Source organism: Patiria miniata, unplaced genomic scaffold (genome assembly GCF_015706575.1).
Source record: "Patiria miniata isolate m_02_andy unplaced genomic scaffold, ASM1570657v1 HiC_scaffold_9, whole genome shotgun sequence".
In the NCBI taxonomy this organism is placed as follows: Eukaryota; Metazoa; Echinodermata; class Asteroidea; order Valvatida; family Asterinidae; genus Patiria; species Patiria miniata.
The window spans coordinates 1,816,257-1,836,634 of NW_024037076.1; the positions used below are offsets into that span (position 1 = coordinate 1,816,257).

General features: G+C 42.3%; 3 protein-coding genes and 1 pseudogene across 3 annotated transcripts; all 4 read right to left on the reverse strand.

Moving 5' to 3' along the window:
• Positions 1-1,026: 1,026 nt before the first annotated feature.
• Positions 1,027-2,632, reverse strand: LOC119720301 (annotated as a pseudogene).
• Positions 2,633-4,706: 2,074 nt separating this feature from the next.
• Positions 4,707-9,924, reverse strand: LOC119720302. The gene is made up of 3 exons (XM_038189943.1): positions 9,907-9,924; positions 9,666-9,758; positions 4,707-7,586 (listed from the first exon to the last, which is right to left on the reverse strand). Exons 1-3 carry the CDS (start codon positions 9,922-9,924, stop codon positions 5,046-5,048), a joined length of 2,652 nt encoding a protein of 883 aa, XP_038045871.1. The 3' UTR covers positions 4,707-5,045.
• Positions 9,925-10,778: 854 nt separating this feature from the next.
• LOC119719986 (tetratricopeptide repeat protein 22-like) lies at positions 10,779-15,653 on the reverse strand. Its single transcript, XM_038189477.1, has 2 exons — positions 15,506-15,653; positions 10,779-13,791 (listed from the first exon to the last, which is right to left on the reverse strand). Exon 2 carries the CDS (start codon positions 13,771-13,773, stop codon positions 11,287-11,289), a length of 2,487 nt encoding a protein of 828 aa, XP_038045405.1. The 5' UTR covers positions 13,774-13,791; positions 15,506-15,653; the 3' UTR covers positions 10,779-11,286.
• A 1,451-nt stretch (positions 15,654-17,104) lies between these two features.
• On the reverse strand, positions 17,105-19,956 carry LOC119719894 (tetratricopeptide repeat protein 22-like). Its single transcript, XM_038189360.1, has one exon. It carries the CDS (start codon positions 19,942-19,944, stop codon positions 17,614-17,616), a length of 2,331 nt encoding a protein of 776 aa, XP_038045288.1. The 5' UTR covers positions 19,945-19,956; the 3' UTR covers positions 17,105-17,613.
• Positions 19,957-20,378: the final 422 nt, after the last annotated feature.

Below are 20,378 nucleotides of genomic sequence, written 5' to 3' on the forward strand. Positions count from 1 at the left end.
CTGGAACTGTACAGTGAGTTGTACACCAAGTGCAGGCATTAATTTCCAAGTTACAGTCCTTTGACAGTTATATTAACTATTATATATACATATACAGTTATATATACATATACGAGGACCAAAGCAATTAGCATTGATTAAGGCCGCTAACATTCCTAACAAAATATTTGGACAGAATTAACTGTCCAAACTTCACTAGTTCGTAAACTGCACCACTAGGAAAAGATCATTTTCGGCACACACATGAATCATATAATTTGCAATGTACTCCAGAGGTGTATCGGGTCATGTGCATATAACAAAATGAAGATAGTGCTGCGCAAAAATTTAATGAAATTTGTTTTGAACAAAAATCCTAAAGAGGTGAAAAATGCTATAATTTTTTCGGTATCCCAAAATCTTTCGACAGAAATGGTGAATGACACAGGATATTGCAGATATTTACAGCAATTACCGGACACAGCTGCAGGAGCCAGCGCCTCGAAGTCATACAAATAAAATGGCACCTGTTGTAACGGGGGGGGGGGGATATCCGATACTCAAATGCTCGGTATCGAGGGGTCTATACGTCCATACAAATATTTGGCCAATATTGGGCATGATATTTTGGCAAAACAGGTACATGCAATGCGTTCTCCGCGGTTTTTCATCCAATATTGGCCCAATATTTGCTAATTTACGCCAACCTAAAACCAATGTTGAGCCAACGTGTTATAGTAGTTGGGCATTGTCCAGCTCCCACAGGTTTTATTTGTGATGAGAAAACATAATTTTTACATGGTTATGAAGTATTGTTTCACCTGAAAGTTGTGTAAAGTTTACTTAATCGTCTGTTACCTATAATAACACAAACATCAAGTAAACTTTTACACAACTGTCAAGTAAACTTTTACCAAACACGCGTTATTGCATAATTGCAAGTGAATTCGTATAATACAGAATACTTGGTATATTTTTTTTTACACAACCTGTGTAATTTTTTTTCTGAGAGTGTACTTTCAGAACAACCCAACGCCGATGAACTGATTACCAAGCGTCCCGAACAGCCTCAAGTTTAACCTGCTGCTCAATAGATCTTTCCAATCTAGGCCAGTCAACAACACCTGTTGCATCAAGATACTCGATTGTGTTGAGTAACGGTGGCATGTCCCTCTTCTCGAGCAGAAGTGGAATCACTAACCGACCACTTGCCAGTGCGTGATGCACACCTCTGAAGCTAATAGTGTTGGTTTCGAAGTTCCTGGTGACAACAACGATGAAACAGACACTGCTCTTAATGCTTTCTAAGTAGTTATCGAACGTAGTTTTGCCAAGGATGAAGTCGCGATCTTTGATGCAGCCTTTGAAACCGATTCCTTCCAGTTCTTCCAGCATGCGGTGTTGCACCCATTCCGTGGCACTGCTGCTGTAGATGACAAAGAAGTCATACTTCCGTTCGAGTTGATATGACGGTTTTTCAGGCGCCACGCGGACGTGCCTCTTGGAGCCGACTTCAGTTGGTGATTCCTTAAAAGGCGGCCTCGTGCCTACGAGCTGCATACTGCCAGTTTTGAGACTCACCGAGTAAATAGCGTGGAACGTACCGGGAGAAATAGGATGCTCCTCATCCCCATCAAGGTCTACTTGAGTAAGGAGTTCGGTTACAGTCTGTGATTCTCTGCTACCTTCTGACCATCTTGACATGTCACAGCTTTGGCGCAGTATGTAAGAGCTACCTGCAGGTTTGCCTGACTTTCGTATCCCTGTTTCTCCTGCCCGACTTTCTTGTATGATAAGCAGGAAATTGATGACAGCCTTTTCATACCATATCTTGCTCTGGTCTCGCAAAGACCGAGACAATCACGTCGCAGTCTGTGATTCTCTGCTACCTTCTGACCATCTTGACATGTCACAGCTTTGGCGCAGTATGTAAGAGCTAGCTGCAGGTTTGCCTGACCTTCGTCTCCCTGTTTCACCTACCCGACTTTCTTGTATGATAAGCAGGAAATTGATGACAGTCTTTTCATACCATATCTTGCTCTGGTCTCGCAAAGACCAGTCCTGTTCGAACTTTGTGTATAACTTGTGGCAGGCAATTCCATACACCTTCGCCCAATCTTCCTTCTCCTCCTGACAGATTAAATTTCCCGCCAGCTCTGTGGCTTCGTCGTACAATTCTACCGATTTACGATGCCGTTCAACACCCACGGTTTCTCCAAAATAGTCCAACGAGTAGGCAAAAGCCTGCTCAGCCAGACTACGAGCACGTAGCCTTCTGCATCTGTTCTGAGATTCTTCTGTTCCATTTTCAGTTGTCAGCTCAAGACCTTCCGCTGACACTCCATGGCCTCCTGGAACCTGAATATAGATTCTTGCACATGTACTTACGGTTTGCCAGAGCGTTCAAGTTCTCCGGGTCTTCTCTGACGGAGAGGATTTTGTCCAAGTATCCGAGAGCTTCTTCAAATTGGCCGATTCGAAAAGCCAGCATCCCATAGAGATTTCTGACGGCATGTCTCTCTGGTCGATTCGCTATCACCTCAAGGTAGTGGTTGTTAACTTCGAACACCTGCTCGGCGACTTTGGTTTCGATGTGACCTTTGTTCATTGCCAAAGGCAACAGGAAGTGACCGAATGTCTCTGCAGAAGACATCGTGGTTGCAGTGTCCTGTAACAGCTGTTGAACAATTAAAATGTCAGACTGCGAAAAGTCATCTTAATTACTTAAAGGGACAATGACATAAAATTTACTCCTTTTTTTAAATGTATGAAAACTATATGACATCCCATATTGGTTAATTTTAATGAAAAGTGCACTTTTTAAAGCATTTAAAAATTCTCCATGTTTTTCTGACAGCGGAGGGCGTTGTTGCTGTGACGTCATTTCAGGAAGACACTGTTCTGGTGAGGGTTTTCTGTCCAAACTGAATCAAAATATCGCTCATCGAAAGAATGAATGACAATGTTTGTTTATCGGGTTACTGTCATGCACTGAAACAGCAATGAGTTATAAGGGAAAAGAAAATTTGATAGGTCTGGCAAAATTTGTTGCTGAAATAGCTGTAACGTAGATGTTTCTCCTTCAAATGACTATGTTAACGACTATGGAAATTTGCATCAACTTAAAAACTCAAAGGTACAAAACACTCTGAAAAATGGCATAATAAAATTCAAGTTAATGGGCCAAATGGTGCTTTTTAAAGAACCACTAAAAATGGTCTGTCATCTTCCGATTTTTCAAGTCAGTCAAGGCTTCATAGCCCACCATTCATAATACTCAAGTATTTAAATGCGAAATTATTATTTTTAAATTTGATAAATATACTTTCCAATCTGTTAATTGCAGTAAGATATGACCAACATGTTTATCCCTCTTGAATGATTTCTGATTAACTTTAGGTTAAATATCAGTCTCATTACTCAATCTGAAAAAAAAAATCATACAAACTTTGCACAAGAATAGGCTGTGCGGCATTTCCCCGAGTATGTATTGTCGATTATCTTGAGGGCGCACTTTATTTGGCTCTGCACTGACGCAAGAGTATTATTGCGTTTGCGATGGGAATTACCTTCTGACAAATGAATGAGAAATACTGTCGCATATACATGTACATGTTGTTCACGCATAAAATTTAATAGGCAAGCCAATGAAAATAATATGCTCCTGATATTGGCTAATTTTAGAGGTTTTGGTTATGCTTGTATTCTGACTAATTTTATACTTTATTTTTCTGTCTTGAGGCACTTATCACCTCTGTGATTGTTGAAAATCCCCCTGAATGTGACTTGTACGAAGAACTTTCACAAGTAAATGCAATGCAAACGGTATATGTTCTGTATATGTTTGAGAAAATGTGGCAATCGATTTTAAATTACTACCAAACAAGTCTATATTTAAATATATGCTGAATGATCATTCACCATTGAGACTGTTGTGATGATGGATAATATTTGCAATTCGATACGATAACATCCATGTATAAAACTGCCTCTGATAAAACTACTAGGCTACCCAAGCTTTCAAAATCTCAACAAAATATAAAAGTAAACTCCGTCAAAAATCACTAGGCCTAAAGTATTCGAATAAGCCTATGGGTACTTACGATATTGCAGTATTCTCGATGATCTCCAGATGAGCACAGAATAACAGAACGAGTCCCGAGTGTCTTAGTTTGTCTCGTACTATATTATAGTCTCGATTATATTGGGGACTTGCCCAGACGATCATCAAACTTAGGCTGCAGCGCTGCGCGGCGGTTATTGGTGTTCATCTTGACCTTTAGAGCTACAATAATCAGTTGGCGAAATAAAGAGCGGCACACGATGGTGTCGTTGAGAGATTAAGATGGAGATAAAACTTTACTAAAACTGGAAATTACATGATGTTATATTTATGGTAATTTAGAACGCATTGAATCCGTGCAGGATACACTTGAACTTACGAGCACAGTGAGCTGTTGTATACAGTTTTGTGAGGACAACAATTTGTCTGGACCAGGAAACTTAGACCGATGCAACCCTAGAAATTGTCGAAGTACCTCATCATGTGTAACAGCTCAAACGGGTCGGAATTATCTCCGATAAACAGTTTATCAAACGTCTGTAAGTTCATGTTAAGTTCATTGTGAGCCACGGGTGAGTCACGTAATAGGCACAATTATGGTGTTTCTTTAACATCAGAACATCTAGCTTTGTACATGACGAACGACTGATGAGTGAAGGATAGGAGAACCATAATTATAGACTTACTACAGCTTATATATGATATTTACAGTTTAAAAACTCGAAGCATTTGCTTTCGACGGTTGCTTCAGTTTTCGGGTCCTCTACCTCATTACTGGCGTTTGCATTTACTCTTTGGTATCACATTATACTGATAAACGTGTGAACATGATAAGCGTTAGAGAAAGCTAAAAAAAACCCAGGCCATTTACATAAACGTATATTTGCGTCTCCCCCGATGTAAAAAAAAAAACTTCCCCTCCCACATTTTAAGCCCAACCTACAGGAAATTATGTACTGAGCTCTGTGCTTTCATAACAGCTACAACGTCGATGGATTGATTATTAAGCGTCCCAAAGAACCTCAAGTTTAACCTGTTGCTCAATACATCTTTCCAATCTAGGCCAGTCAACAGCACCTGTTGCATCGAGGTGCTCGATTGATTTGAGCACCGGTGGCATGACCCTGTCTTCACGAAGAACAGGGATAACCAGCCGATCACTGTCCAATGCCATATGCATACCCCTGACGTCATTTTTGTTGGTTTCGAAGTCCCTTGTCAGTACAATGATGATACAGACACTATCCTCTATGCTGTTTGAGTAGTTATCGAGCCTGGGTTTGCCAAGTTCGAAGTCGCGATCTTTGATGCAGCCTTTAAAACCGGTTCCTTCCAGTTCTTCTAGCATGTGGTGTTGCACCCATTCCGAGGCACTGCTGCTGTAGATGACAAAGAAGTCATACTTCCGTTCCAGATGGTTCAGCGGTCTTTCAGGCGCCACGCGGACGTGCTTCTTGGAGACAACTTCAGTTGGTGGTTCCTCAGGAGACGGCCTCGTGGCTACGTGATGCGTTTTGCCAGTCTTGAGGTTCACCGAGTAAGTGACGTGGATCGTGTCGGGAGCAATAGGATGCTCCTCATTCCCATCAAGGTCTACTTGAGACAGGTGTTGAGGCACAGTCAGGACATCTTTGCCGATTTTATCAGTGATGGGAACTTCGGATGCCGCAGATGCTCCTGGAGAAACAACTGCACCTTCAGCTACTTTCCCTCCAGGCAAGGTTTCAACGACCTTTTCTTGGTCAATTTCAGTCTGAACTCCGGCAGTTTCATCAGGTGCAAACACGGACGCTTCAATGTCAAAGCTGTGGGTCCCAGGATAGCTTTGATGTCTACGGATTGATCTCTCGGGTGAAGCTCTGTCTTCCGTCAAAGGAAATGAGTACAGCCGCTGAGTTCCAGATTGTCTTTGTCGCTTCGTCACGTCAACAGCTGCAAGCTCGATGGTTTGAATTTTTGACTCGTATCCGTTGTCCTCACAGTACTTGACAAATGTCTTCCATTGGACAGGAAGCTGCTTCAAGTTTTGGAGATTCCAAAGGGTCCATCGGATGGAGAGGCAAATATTTGCTACCTTGTGAAGCCAATAGACCATGTCATCTAGAAAGTGCGAATCCTCAATCAAAGATGTGTTTTCTTTAAGGATATGTTCGAACTCAATCACCAGGGAATTGCCACTACCAAGGAAGTAATGAACACTTATCTCGCATTCTAGAGCCCTCTTGTAGCACCCTAAAGCCGCCTGATGTTCACCCATGGCACAAAGACAGTCACCTCGCAGCCTGTGATACTGTGCTTGCTTCTGGCCATCTTGACATGTCACAGCTTTGGCGCAGTATGTCAGAGCTAGCTGCAGATTTGCCTTCCGTTTCGCTCCCTGTTTCGCCTGCTCGTTTGGATCCTTCGCTTTGTGGTACAGTACCTCCGCCATGCAGTGCAAATGCCAGGGTGTGTCGGATTGCTGGTGAGCTATCTTCAAATCACTTTCGGCATTTTCGAGAAGGTTTGGGTTGGGAAGTTCTAAAGGACGCCTCTTCATGTTTTTTAATTGATTCTTATAAGTTTCGAGCCAGATACTTGCTCTCACAAAGTAGGCGTGGTTGTTAAAGTCGCTTCTGTCCTTCATAATAGATTCATTAACCTTCAACATCGCCATGGAATAGTTGCCCTTATGTTTGAAGTGTGCAGCATATCTAGCAAGAATTCTTGAATCACCCTTTGAGATTTCCAAAGCTTCTTCAAAACAATCTTCAGGTCTTTCCACGTATCTTAGCATGTTTTTAGGGATAGAGGGTAAATGTCTAGGATTCTTAAAGAGCTCTCCAAGATGACGCCAACTCTCACTCAGCAACCTAATGTCCTGACTTTCTTGTATGATAAGCAAGAAGTTATTGACAGCTTTTTCACACCACGTCGTGCTTTGGTCTCTCAAAGACGAGTCCCGTTTACATTTTGTGTAAATCTTGTGGCAATCCATTCCATACACTATTGCCCAATCTTCCCTATCCTCCTGACAGATTGAATTTCCAGCCAGTTGAGTGGCCTGGTCGTACAATTCTACCGATTTACAATACCGTTCAACAGTCACCGATTCGCCAAAAAGCTCGAACGAGTAGGCAAACGCCTGCTCAGCCAGACTACGAGCACGTAGCCGTCTACACCTGTTCTTAGATTCTTCTGTTCCATCTTCAGTTGTCAGCTCGAGAATTTTCCGCTCGCTCTCCCTGGCCTCTGGGAGCCTAAATAGTTTCTCGCACATGTACTTACGGTTTGCCAGAGCGTTCAAGTTCTCCGGATCTTCTCCGGCGGAAAGGATTTTGTCCAAGTATCCAAGAGCTTCTTCAAATTGGCCGATTCGAAAAGCCAGCATTCCCAGTAGATTCCTAAGGGCATGTCTCTCTGGTCGGTTCTCTTTCAACTCAAGGTAACGGCTTCTTACTTTGAACACGTAATCAGCGAGCTTGGTTTCGATGTGACCCTTGTTCATTGTCATAGGCAACAGGAAGTGGCCGAATGTCTCTGCAGAAGACATGGTTGCAGTGTTCTGTAAATTGAAATTAAAGTGCCATAATGTGAAAAGCCATTTTATTTATTTTCGTAAGAGCTTTCGTCACAGTCCGATTAGTTTTTTTTTATATTTCAGTCAGAGCCTAAACAGCCCTGCATTCATAGCACTCGAATTTTTAAAAATAAAATTATTTTTGTTCAATAAGCTACTATCATAGGTGTTAATTATAATGAGAAATTTGCCTACATGACGAACCTTTTTGCAATCAGTGTTGTTCAGTCAAACATAACTGTAACAAACGAACCATTATTTTTGAACGACCTTTTCTTATTTACCCTGATTTTGTTGGTAAAAAGTAAATTAAAAATTTCTTACTATTATTCGAGTCTGAGTTACACCATTAACACATTCAAAGTATCAAATAAACTTCGCGAACGGTTAATTTCCCAAAGAATAGTTAGTGAGGCATTTATTAAATATGTAAATCGTCAGTTTATTTGTCGTGCCTGGTCATGGACTTTGGGCGATTCTATGATTACGTGCGCGATGGAAATTCCCTTTTGTCAACCGAATGAGAAATACTGCCGGTGTCACATGAAAATCCGACTCCTATGAAAATCTTACCCCTTTTCCCTTTTATTGGTTAATCCCTCTCACGTGACCTGTCACTTTTCAAATTATCATACTTACGCATGCGCAGTATTACCAATGAGTCCGATTTTCATAGAAACCGAAATTCACGCTACTCCGGTGCCGCATAAGAGGGCGCACTTTATTCGGTTCGCCGCGTCGAGTTCGGCCATGGACTTGGGGCGAGTTTATTATTGCGTGCGCGATGGGAATTCCCTTCCGTCAACCGAATGAGAAATACCGGCGCATATTTGAGTGTTGACCCAAATAGACAAATAATATACGCATGATATTGCCTTATTCCAGGGGCCTGTAAATGTTTGTCATGTGACTCATTCTAAAATTGTTGACTTTTGTATTATTGAGGCAACAAACACCTTTGTGATTTTTAAAAACCCCTGTGAAAGGAACAATATATTTGAGTAAGTTTGTCATTCGATCAAATCCATAGACATTAAAAAAAAGGAGAGTGATCGTGTATTATGACTCTATTGAGACTACATAGTGAGTAAAAAAAAGTGACAGAATAAGAAAAAAACATTGAAAAATACCATGTGGCCCGCTCATGAAAACAACATAGGTTTAAAAAAAAGGTCTGCTTCCGATTACATGGCATTTGAAAATAGGGTAGGTAGGTAGGGAATTCTTTCTTTTTTGGGGGGGGGGGCAATTTTTTTGTGCACAATCATTTGGAGGCATCTGCGTGTAGTCAAGGGTAAATACTAGTAATTGATGATTTTGGGTGTTTTTCTTCCCATTTTTCACTACTAAAATTCGGGTCGGAATAGGATAGGTAGGGGAAACCGGAAGCAGAACCGTTTTTGTTGGCCCTAGTAACTGTGAAAAGTTCACGTAATTATTTGTCTAATAGAAAGACAACAACATTCAGCTGTTCACCACTGGTAATTTTAGTTCTTCGAACTGATGAATACCCGTTAAAAACAATGGAACTTGGAGGTTTCCTTCCTCCATGAATGACGAAAACTTGCAAAGGAAAACAGACACAAATCGCCATCAATATATATATATATTTGTTATAAGAAAACAAAAGAGGTGAGTTCCTCATATTCAAAACACAAAATCTGACAGTAAAACTATAATGTTTAAGTCTTGACTTGATCTCATTTGTATGTGAATGCCTGTGTGCAATCTGTAATTCTCACTCGGCTCATACTATAGTTTCCAATGGCATTCCAATAACAGCTATAACAAAAAAACATGACAATAACATGGATCAATTTCAGTTGTTTTCTTTTTGAACGATTTTTTCTTTTTGAACGAAATTTTGCAAATTTGATTGATTTTTGAGGGGGAAAATATTGTTAATCCAGGTCACTTTTTTTTACTCACCCTGTATTGTGCATTATGGATAATGCACGTATACATGCGATATCGTGTATTGCCACTGATAAGATACTAGTATAATCTGAGCTGTCAAAACTCGGAAAAAAATTAACCACCGTAAAGCATCCAGATAATACTTACGATGTTGCAGTTTTCTTTAGTGATAGTCAGGTGAGCATACAGAATCGCTGGAGTCACGTAGGCTGTTAATGTCCTGAACGAGGTGGTCTCGTACTGCACATGTATGTCAAAGCATTGAGGAAGTATATGTGGACATTTGGGGGATGGGCCTATAGCTTAGACGAACGTCACACTAATACCAGGACCGGCTACGCGTTGTATTATTTAACACGCCCTCTTGACCTTCACAGTTGTTACATACAGAGGAGCGGTAGTGCATGCTAGTGGTGCATGCGTCACATAGGCTCAGTGGTGGCGTTTCAAACTTCCGACTTTGTGCATGCCCTAGATTTATTTGGCACAGCAGTTCATTTTTTGACAATAGTGCGCATGTGTCAGTTGTCAGAGGAATGATTATTAACAAAATTACAGCAGGGGCGGATCCACGAAATTTTGCAGGGGTGGTTCATCAGCAAATAAATGCTGAAATGTGGAAAGTTGTTTTCTTTGGACACTTGGGTTACGTAAAATCAATGGGGGTGGGGCGGGGCTCGTACCATTTCTACGAGGCGCTGTTCAAATCCAACCTTCCGCAACACATTACAGAAGAGTGAACATATATACCAGGACTCAGCTGGCTCAGCCTGAATATTGTGTACAGGTGGACATTATTAACAGTATAATTTGGTTGGGGTTTCAGATCTGGGGGGGGGGGGGATGTTCACATTATTTGTTTAGGCAATTCTATGGACAAAACAAATTGGTTCAGAGCTGGGGGGGGGGGGGTTGACCCTTCACAACCCCCTTTGGATCCGCGCCAGCAGAGAGAAGAAAAGTGAAATGTATTTCATTGTAAAGGAGTCTATTTAACACGATAAACAAAACAATTCCTCTTATTTTTTTTATTTTTTTTGGGGGGGGGGGTGAAATAAAGTCGATTGCATTTTAACCCAAGGAATTCCTACAGTCAGGAGGACCGATCTTAACCCTTAGGCCACGTAGTTGCTTCAATGTTCCCTCGAAATCACAACCTAATAAAGATATATTTAATCGAGGAATATCTGATTCAGAACTTGTGATATGTTCAAGGCATGCGTGTCACGGTTCCGTGCTTGAATTCATAATTCTACCGAGTTCGGTCATGAAACTTTTAATTTTTTCCAGGTTTTGAATGGTTGTGCACTTAACTTGGTGTTTGTGGATATAAGGAATGTAATGTTTTACAGTCCTTTGCACAATAAATTGCTTTTGTGCATCAAATAAAAATTCATGTTCAGCTGAATGATCTTTGGTCACTTCATCATCCGGGATGCAGGATCGATTTCCCAAATTGATAGACTTTGTACCATACTCAGTTTTGAGTGAAATGTGCTATAGTTTGGTATTTTTGTAAACAGTGTTTAATTACGCTTATAGCAACGTTAATAGAGCTGAATCACATGACACCTTTGGCTATTCCTCTGTAAACAAACATATACATGTACTTATAAAAACTTGAATAATTTGACTGTTGTAAATTTTAGCATTTTAGTATCGCCTTAAGGCCTCTAATGCACTGATGTTCGTTTCTGAGTATAGCATAGAAATGAGGTTTGGTCTCAAGATTTTGTTAGTGCTGGATTTTTGGTGAATATCACTCACTTCAAGTGGCATCGCTATTCACCTCTGTAACTTTTTGTTCGATGTCTCTCTGTAACCAGGCCCAGTCCACAGCACCATAAGCTTTGAGATGTGTTCGTCCTCTGAGAGCAATAGGCATGTCCATTTTATCCCTTAACAGCGGAATCACCGGTGTTTCAAGTTCTAAGGCCATCGCCATGGCACTATATTGATCTTTGGACTTCTCGAAGTCTGCGGTTATCACTATGATGGTACAGACACTGCTTTGGATGAATTCCGGGTAAACGGCTAATTTGTACCTGCCGAGAGGAAAGTCGCGGTCCCTGAAACATCCTTTTAGGCCACTATCTTCTAATTCTTGGATCAAGTGGTGCAGAACCCATTCCTCTGCGGTGTCAGCGTATATCACGAAGAAATCGTACGGTAGTTTCTGATTCAGCGGTCTTTCGGGTGGTGGCGAGACATGTTTGCTTGAGACGTCGTCGGTTGTCGTGTCCGGAGGAGAGGGTGATGTAATGATGCGTTCTATTTTTCCAGTTTTACGATTCCTAGCGAATGTTAGTGTAAAGGTGTCCGATTCTTTCGCATCATCACCCGACTCTACTGATGAGGGCAACATGTCTGTTAGGTCGACATGTACAGAATCATTAGACATGGATGTAGTCCCGTCGCGATCTGCTGCAGTAGCTTCTCTGCCACTCGATGACTCCTCTTGAGACGAGGGAGCTGACGCAACCCGTAATTGACGGTTATCCTCAGCAGGTGCTTTGGAGTTGCACCTTAATTGGGCTTGACTATCCCCCGTACCGGGGAAGCTTTTACGACGGTTTTTCATGGACAATCCTTGTAGGTTCAAGTCTTCAGTGAGGTCGAGGCATGACATTTGTCTTTGTAAACTGCGATGTCGTCTGTTACTCTTGTCTTGATTCGAGGCTGCTAATTTTATCGATTCGTATTTCTGGATGTGCTTGTTGTCATGACAGTACATGACGAAACGTATCCAATGCCGAGGAAGCTCTTGTAGTTTCGAAAGAGACTTGAGTGTCTTATGGTTAGACAGACATAGCTGAGCAGCTTGGTGGAGCCAGTAGACCATATCAGCAAGCAATGGCGAGTCAGGTGGTATAGGTGATGGGGTGGATCGTAGGATGTGTTCGTATTCAAGAGCAAGACTATCCGCGCTTCCACGATACAATCTGGCTGCCGATTCGCACTCCACGGCCCGCTTGAAGCACCCTAGTGCCACCCTGTGCTGACCTAAGGCGCAGAGGCATTCTCCGCGGAGTTTGTGAACGTCCGGGCGGTTCTGACCATCCTGACATGCAACAGCTTTGGCGCAAAAAATAAGTGCTTTTTGCAAGTTGTTCTGTACGTCCAATGGACTTTCGGTAAAATGTGGATCCTTGGCCTTCAAATAAAACACTTCGGCCATTAATTCAAGATGCCACGGTGTGTGTGAATATTGAAAAGTGACTTCTAGATCCTTTTCTGCTTTCTCAAGTAACGACCTTTCCCCTTTTTGCTTGTACTGACCCATGCAAATTCTTGCTCTGATGTAGTAGGCTCGAATGTTAAACACAGTCGGGTCCTTTTCGATCGAGTGATTTAGTAAGTCCAATGCCTTGGACGGCGAGTTTCCTTGTAAGTAATCCGCATATCTGGCAATTATTCGGGGGTTGTCTGGCGAGGCGGCCAAAGCCTCTTGAAAACACTTTTTAGGACAGCGAACATACATTTGAAAATTGTCGGGAACCACAGGAAGGTGTGCATGGGCATGATCGCGATATTTCTCGAATAGTTCTCCTAGATGTCTCCAGCTGTCACTGAGTAGAATATTGTCTTCGCTTGTCTGCACTATCTGAACAAACTTGTCGACTGCTTGTTGGAAGCGAGCTTTGGAGTCCTCCTGTCGCGATCCTCCTCTTCGAATTCTGGTGTATATCGTGTACGAAGCCATCCCCGAGGCGAACAGCCAGTCCTCCTTCTCGTCTTGACTGATGACGTCTCCGGCAAGCTCGGTTGCTTCCTGGTACAGAGCGACTGATTTACTGTATCGTTGGAAGGTCACCGACTCTTCGAACGGTTCAAAGGAATATGCGAAGGCCTGCTCTGCCAAGCTACGAGCCCTCAGCTTTCTGCATCGACCGCTTGAACCTCCCTCATCATCTTGTAGTAGCTCGCTAATCCTCTGCTCGCATTGCTGGGCCTCTGGAAACATGAACAACTTCTCGCACACGTACTTCTTGTTGGCTAAAGCATTCAGATTATTGGGGTCCTCACCGTCTGAGAGAATTTTGTTCAGGTGCTCTAAAGCTTTTTCCAACTGACCGAGACGAAACGCGAGGACCCCGAGGAGGTTTCTGATGGCATGTCGCTCCGGTCGTTCTTTCTTGAGCTCCAAGTAGCGGGTTCGTATTGCCATTACACGCTTAGCCAATATCTCATTGATGTGGCCTTTGTTTGTAGTCAAAGGTAAAAGGAAAAGACCAAACGTCTCGGTAGAAGTCATTTTGAAGTCTTGTTCAGCCTGCACAGGGAGTGGACAAAGAACAAAGGAAAAATATGATGACTGTTTTATCGTTGTTTCTTTTTTGAAATTTTATCACTTACTGTGTATACACCAATAATTCGACAATCACTGTTTTTCGTGGTCCTTTTTTATAAAGTTTTCTGATTTCTTGTGTCCTTTTCTTAAAGATCTATAGAATATTCTTAACTTTTGTATACGGTGGATGCCCTTTGTGTCATCAATATGAATTTTGATAATAAAAAGTTCCAGTTCTGACTATAAACTTGTATACTTATGGCATTTTGGAACAAAAGAAACAGCTATTTTGTACAATTATGATTTATTTTTGGAGTAAAATATCACCATCAAGATATTTTATTATCCGATAAATAAGTTAAACAAGATGATTACAATTGCTTTAATGTTCAGGTTGTCCTCAACGCCTCGGAGTTTCCTATGTACAATAATTAATGTGTTTTCTGTTTATAGCAATACGTGGATTACATCTATGTGCGATGTGCACGTTTGCGCATGCCTAGAACCAAAGGTCAAGTCGATTGATGAAAACCAGTACAATACAGCAGTTTCAGCGAAGCATGACTACTCACAAGGCGTATTATTAAATCAATATTTGTTTTTAAGTGCTCTCCTAAAATGGCTGCTTCTTACCTACACAGCGATAATCAAACTGCATAATAACATGCTTTAAAGTTTTACTGATTCGGCCTGCTATTTTTGTGTCCCGTAATTATTTTAGCAAACATCTATTCAGCAGGATTTTTCTCTAATGAGTATAAATATTGTTCAAGATATTACGATGATGTAAATAGACTATGAGGCTTCGAAATACTTACAATATTTTTCAAGGACTATACATTATAATACCACTTTTGTTAGTATTTACCAATTGTATACAGTCCTGTACAATGTCCAAGTGCTAAGTCTATTGTGTCAAAAATCAGGTATATCTAAGGATGTTACTTTAATCATGATAAATTATGTGTGCCATGTAAGCCTCAATGTGGTATGAGAGACGTGTATTGTACACAGAATGGCCAACATGCTGTTTTCACGAATTAATATCCAGGCTGTGGATACAGTTTGCCCTGCTCCTGCAAACATAAGTAAACCCAAAGCATAGACGTGAGAATATTGATTAATCATCACATGGATTGTTTCCCATGTATAAAAGGGTTTTAGGTCTATTAAATGCATTGTTTGGCAGTCTTTGCAGCGTGTGTAGGCCTACAGTTTTTGCAGCGTATGTACGGCAACGTGCCTGGCCGCCCCCTGTGCTGGCTTTTCTGCATGTCTAGACTGTGCGAGGTCAGCGGCTTCAACGTAGGGGTTCCGTTTACGTGTCCTACTCGGCCGTTCTGCAAAAGTGTTCACCAAACGGTTGTATGGGGTGACCTTGGTAAAATATTTTTTGTCCATGGTGCGTTTATAAAAAATGCTTTTCTATAACTGCATGTCTCCCCAACTATATCCCCCATTTACATTTAACTCCCCACATTTTCATCCCCAGCACTACGCCCTGCCCGATCTATGATCGGGTAAATCAGCTGGTGCTAAATAAACATAGCTAAGATTAGGAAATTGACAACGTATCAGCGTTTCAGAAAGTCTTAAACCGTCTTCACAAACCACGAGAACCAACAACTGTTCATATTACCATGTATTTTCCCCCGGCTGATGTTTTAAACAAATTCAATATCATTAATATACTCACAACTGTCAGTTGTATGAACGATCCATTGCAGCCGTGCTTTGTGATCTGCTGTGTTAGTTCCGTGTTGTCTGCCGCGCTATGGAGTACATTAAACTGGTAAATCTTATGAATGAAAATCACGATCGACGGCCGAGGTCATGGCCTATCATTGTTCAGTAGTCTTTTCACCGTGTACAGTGTGTGTAGGCCTACTAAATGCAGATGTGTACACATGTAGATGTATGTCACCAGAGTGGTACAAATGCCTGCGCTAGCCAATTCAGTAACAGGAAATATCCGCCACACTTGCACTGCGCCGGGTCCTGGGCTCAATTAGCATATATGGAACGCTCCGACATTGTTTTTCTGCAACATAAGCAGCGCCCTCTATTTTGTCTAGCTACCATTAGAGGTGGGTGCTGCATTTCACAACCTAGCCTATCGCTCAGCCGCAGTTATGTGGCCCATAAATACATTATTCAAATATGACACTTTTCTGAAGAAAAAAAAACCACGATATACTTTTCTTAATTTATTTATTGCCGCAAACCCGAAAGAATGTCCAAAACCGCTCTTTTCATAAAAGTGATTAATTTAATAAAAAGTGACTTTTTTGTCATCTTTAAAAATAGATATTGTTTGGGGGGAAAATATTTTTAAACTCTGAGGCCTATAAAGCAATTCCAGCAACGTTATTAGATTGGCATCTGCTTTCACACAACTCAATGGCCCAAAATGTGTCTAACTTCATTACAGGGTGTTTCCCCCCCCCCCCAAAGTTGTGCAAGCAGATATATCCTTTTCTCAAAAACTACTTTACATGAGTAATTCATCTTGATGGAGCATGCTATTTATACTCTTGTGTATAATCAGTGAAAATGCCATGGAAATCCGTTCATGCAAACCAGAGATCTAACAGATTGTACAAGGATATGGGTTTTTCCACCCATTCCAATGGGAGTAACACAGTTAATGATATCAGTGCATCAGATTGTCATGGGCCTTTTCACTCTGATGTAAACTAAGCAACTGTGTAAATTCCATCCCATTGGAATGGATGAAAAACGCATAGCCGTTTATAATCTTTTAGATCTCTGGTTGGCATGAACGGATTCCATGGCATTTTAACTGAATATACACAAGAGTATACTAAATAGGCCTATGCGAAATCAAGATGAAATACTAATGTTTAGTAGTTTTGAGAAATTAAAGGATGTCTGCTTGCACATTTTCTTTTTTGGGGGGGGGGCGGACCACCCTGTATTTAAATCAGTCGTAAAAGGAAACCATAAAAATGTTAAGTTGGACCCTTGTCCCCCCAAAAGGAAGTGACATTATGGAACCTTTATCCGATTCGTTCGCTCGGTGACATATATTTCGGACAGCGTAAAATACGACCACATCTTAACCATATTGCACAAACTCGAGTTGTTTTTTTCAGCGAATATTATGACGTTAGAAAAGACTGTTACTGCTGATTCGAGATAAGGTTAAGGTACTAGTTTTAAGGGTTGTATTGGTTTATCTTTTTTTTGTGGTGGGGTAGCGGCGCTTTAACTCTAAAAGGGCCGGGTTCATTTTGACCAGCTCAAGCCGGGGGGGGGGGGATTCCAACCCCCCTCAGATCTCAGCCATCGAGTGTTGAAAAATTATGAAACTCAGTACTTGTATAGAACAACTTATTATGAACATATCCAAGAAATTTCATGACTGTAGGTTAAAGGGTTTTGGAATTATGGCTAATTAATGATTCATATTAATGTTAATTCTGCTTTGTGTGCACTACATACATGGGGACATTCAGTTTTCGTGGCGCATAGCGCCGAAACGTCGTCCGCTGCGCAACAACCCATTGTCAGAATTATTTGTTTTTGGCATCAAACGATGCACAAGACTTGAGGCTAAAAGGTTAGAAAAGCTCGGGTCGGAAAAATTGTTTTGCAAGGGTATCGCGGAAAAATATTGAGGGGGGGGGGGCGATTCCGCCGCTCGGCCCTTCAAGGGCTAAATTAGATTACAGTTTCCGACGCGCATGTGCAGTACTTTCTTACTTTAGTAAAGGATATCCGAGGTTTTTTTCTTACACTTTGCACAATAGTGCTCAGGGTTGACTAGGCCTATATATCTATTTATGTTATATATGTAGTAAGGTTTATCTGTTGTTCAATGATCCTTTCAAGTCTACCCCAGTCAAGAGTGCCATCAACAGCATCCAGCCCACGACTTCTGTACGCTGGACGGAGCAGTTTAGGAATTGGCATGCAGTCTCGCAAAACAGGAATTACCACTTTGCCTTCTATAATGGCCATGTGCATACCCCATTCGCAGCTTGGGTCCTTCTCGATGTCTCTGGTGAGGATCACGATAGTGCACGCACTGCCTTCGATACAGTCCGAGAAGTTCTTAAGTACAGGCATGTTGCCAATAAAATCACGATCGCGAGTGCATCCCTTGAGGCGATTGCGTTCCAGTTCCTCCAATAGACTGTGCTGTACCCAATCCGAGGCGCTGCTGGTGTATATAACGAAGAAATCGTTGGGTAGTTGCTGGTTGAAGGCTTTCGTTGGCGCCGGCTGTGCATGCTTCCGGGTGTCGTCTTTGTCTTCACGAGATAACTTGTCAGCAATATGCATGTTGTTCCCAGCGTCTAACGTCATCGACGAAACAGCCGACTCTGGATGTATGTTGTCAGCGGTTTGGCTTATGTCAATCTTCGATGACACTTCCGACTTGAAAGAGTCTACACCGTTGAAACTTTTGGTTCGTCTGTTAACGAAAAAAGCCGACGTAGACGCTTCCTCAAGTGTAGGATGAGAATGTTTCCGGTATACGCGCGACTGGCTTCCCCTTCCACATTTAGCTGCTAGCTCAATGTATTCAAGATCGTCTCTGAGCTCATTTTGTCTACAGTAATTGGTGAATGTTTTCCAAAAACCTGGAATCTGTTGTAGATGCGTGAGCTGCTTGAGAGTCGAATTTGTTGAGAGACACGTGCCAGAAGCCTTGTGTAACCAGTAGACCATGTCTTTAAGAAAAGGTGGGTTGCAGGTAAAAGAAGACGATCCGTGTCTTAAGACGTGTGCATACTCCTTCACAAGTGCATCGATGCTACCCTTGTACAATTGATTTGCAATTTCACATTCGACTGCCCTTTTGAAGCAAACCAGGGCGGTGCGATGCTCCCCCATGGCGCAGAGACATTCGCCGCGCTGCTTGTGAACCTCGGGCCGTTTCTGACCGTCATGGCACGCCGCAGCTTGGGAGCAATATGTGAGTGCCACTCTCAGGTTGTCCATCCCTTCTCGCCCTTCTTTCAGCATGCCCTGGCGATCCAGTGCTTTGAGATAAAACACTTCAGCCATAGCTGCAAGATGCCAAGGTGTTACGAAGAATCTTAAGGTAATCGACAAATCTCTCTCAGCATCTTCCAGTAAGGTTAAACTTGGCTCTTTGAAACTGTTCAGTTGTTCCTTGTATTGCTCAACTAAGATGTATGCCCTGACACAGCAAGCGTGATGGTTTAGGACGGTCGTGTTTAATTGGATGGATTCGTTGACCAGTTTTAATGCCTTGGCCATATCGCCAGTGTTTTTACAGTATTCTGCATACCTAGCAAGAATCCTTGGGTCATGTGGAGAGACGCTGTATGCCTTTTCAAAGCACATCCCCGGTGTGCGCAGGTATTCGTGGAAATCGTCCGGGAGCGAAGGTAGAAGTGAAGTCTGCTCTTGCTCGGCTGATTGCTTGAAGAGAACCCCGAGATGTCTCCAAGAGTCACTCACCAGATTCTCGTCTTGGCAGTCCCGTACAGTCCGGATGAAGCTTGTGACCGCTGTCTGAAGCCGAGTTTTGGTTTCTTCACCGGGTGTCCCGTACTTGATTCGCTTGTAGATTATGAAAGATGCCACCCCAATGGTGAATATCCACTCGTCCATCTCGTCCTTGTCGATAGCAGTACCCGCTAAGTCAACTGCTTCCTGGTACAATTCGATGGCTTTACGGTACCTCCCGAAAGACACGGACTCCTCGAAGAGCTCAAAGGCGTACGCATAGGCCTGTTCACCTAGGCTGCGTGCTCGTAGCTTCTTGCATCTCATATCCATCCCTTCTCCCCCATCCTCTGCAAGTAGCCTTTTTATTCTCTTCTCACACTCCCTGGCCTCTTGGACTCTAAACAAGTCTTCGCACATGTAGCGTCGGTTTGCGAGAGCGTTCAGGTTGTCCGGGTCCTCCCCGGGTGACAGTATCTTGTCCAGGTACTCCAGAGCTCTGTCGAACTGGCCAAGACGGAACGCAAGCATAGCCAGGAGATTCCTGATGGCATGGCGCTCGGGTCGCTTCTTCAAGCGGAGATACTCGGATCGGAGGACAAATAACCGCTCTGCCAGTTTAGCATCTACGGGACCTTGATTCATAGACAGTGGTAGAAGAAAGTGACCGAAGTTCTGCGTGTAGGCCATGTATTCAGATGACTTGGCCTGCAATGCAAAGACACACAAACAAACAAAAAATCAATCCAGGCGCATTAAAATCACTCAGAGTCGAACGAAGTCTGAATCCGATAATGTGCAATCCAAAAAGCCGTGAACGGAATTCCTTTTGCCAATGGGTTTATTTTCAGTATTGTATTTAAGGTATTTTTTTCTCGAAAAGTTTGATATTTCAAATACTCTCTCTTTTGATATATTGTTTTAATAGCAGATCGAGCCTGCCAGTGCCGGGCTCCCTGCGTCTTCATGTGGCCTTAATTTACATGTCTTCAGCAATAGGTTTGTACATCCCGCTCAGTGCTTTCCCAAGACTCTCCCTTAGTAACCGTTAATTAAGGGGGTACTCATGAACGGAATCCATAGGCAAGGTAGCATGATTGTTGATAACAGAATCTACAGAAATG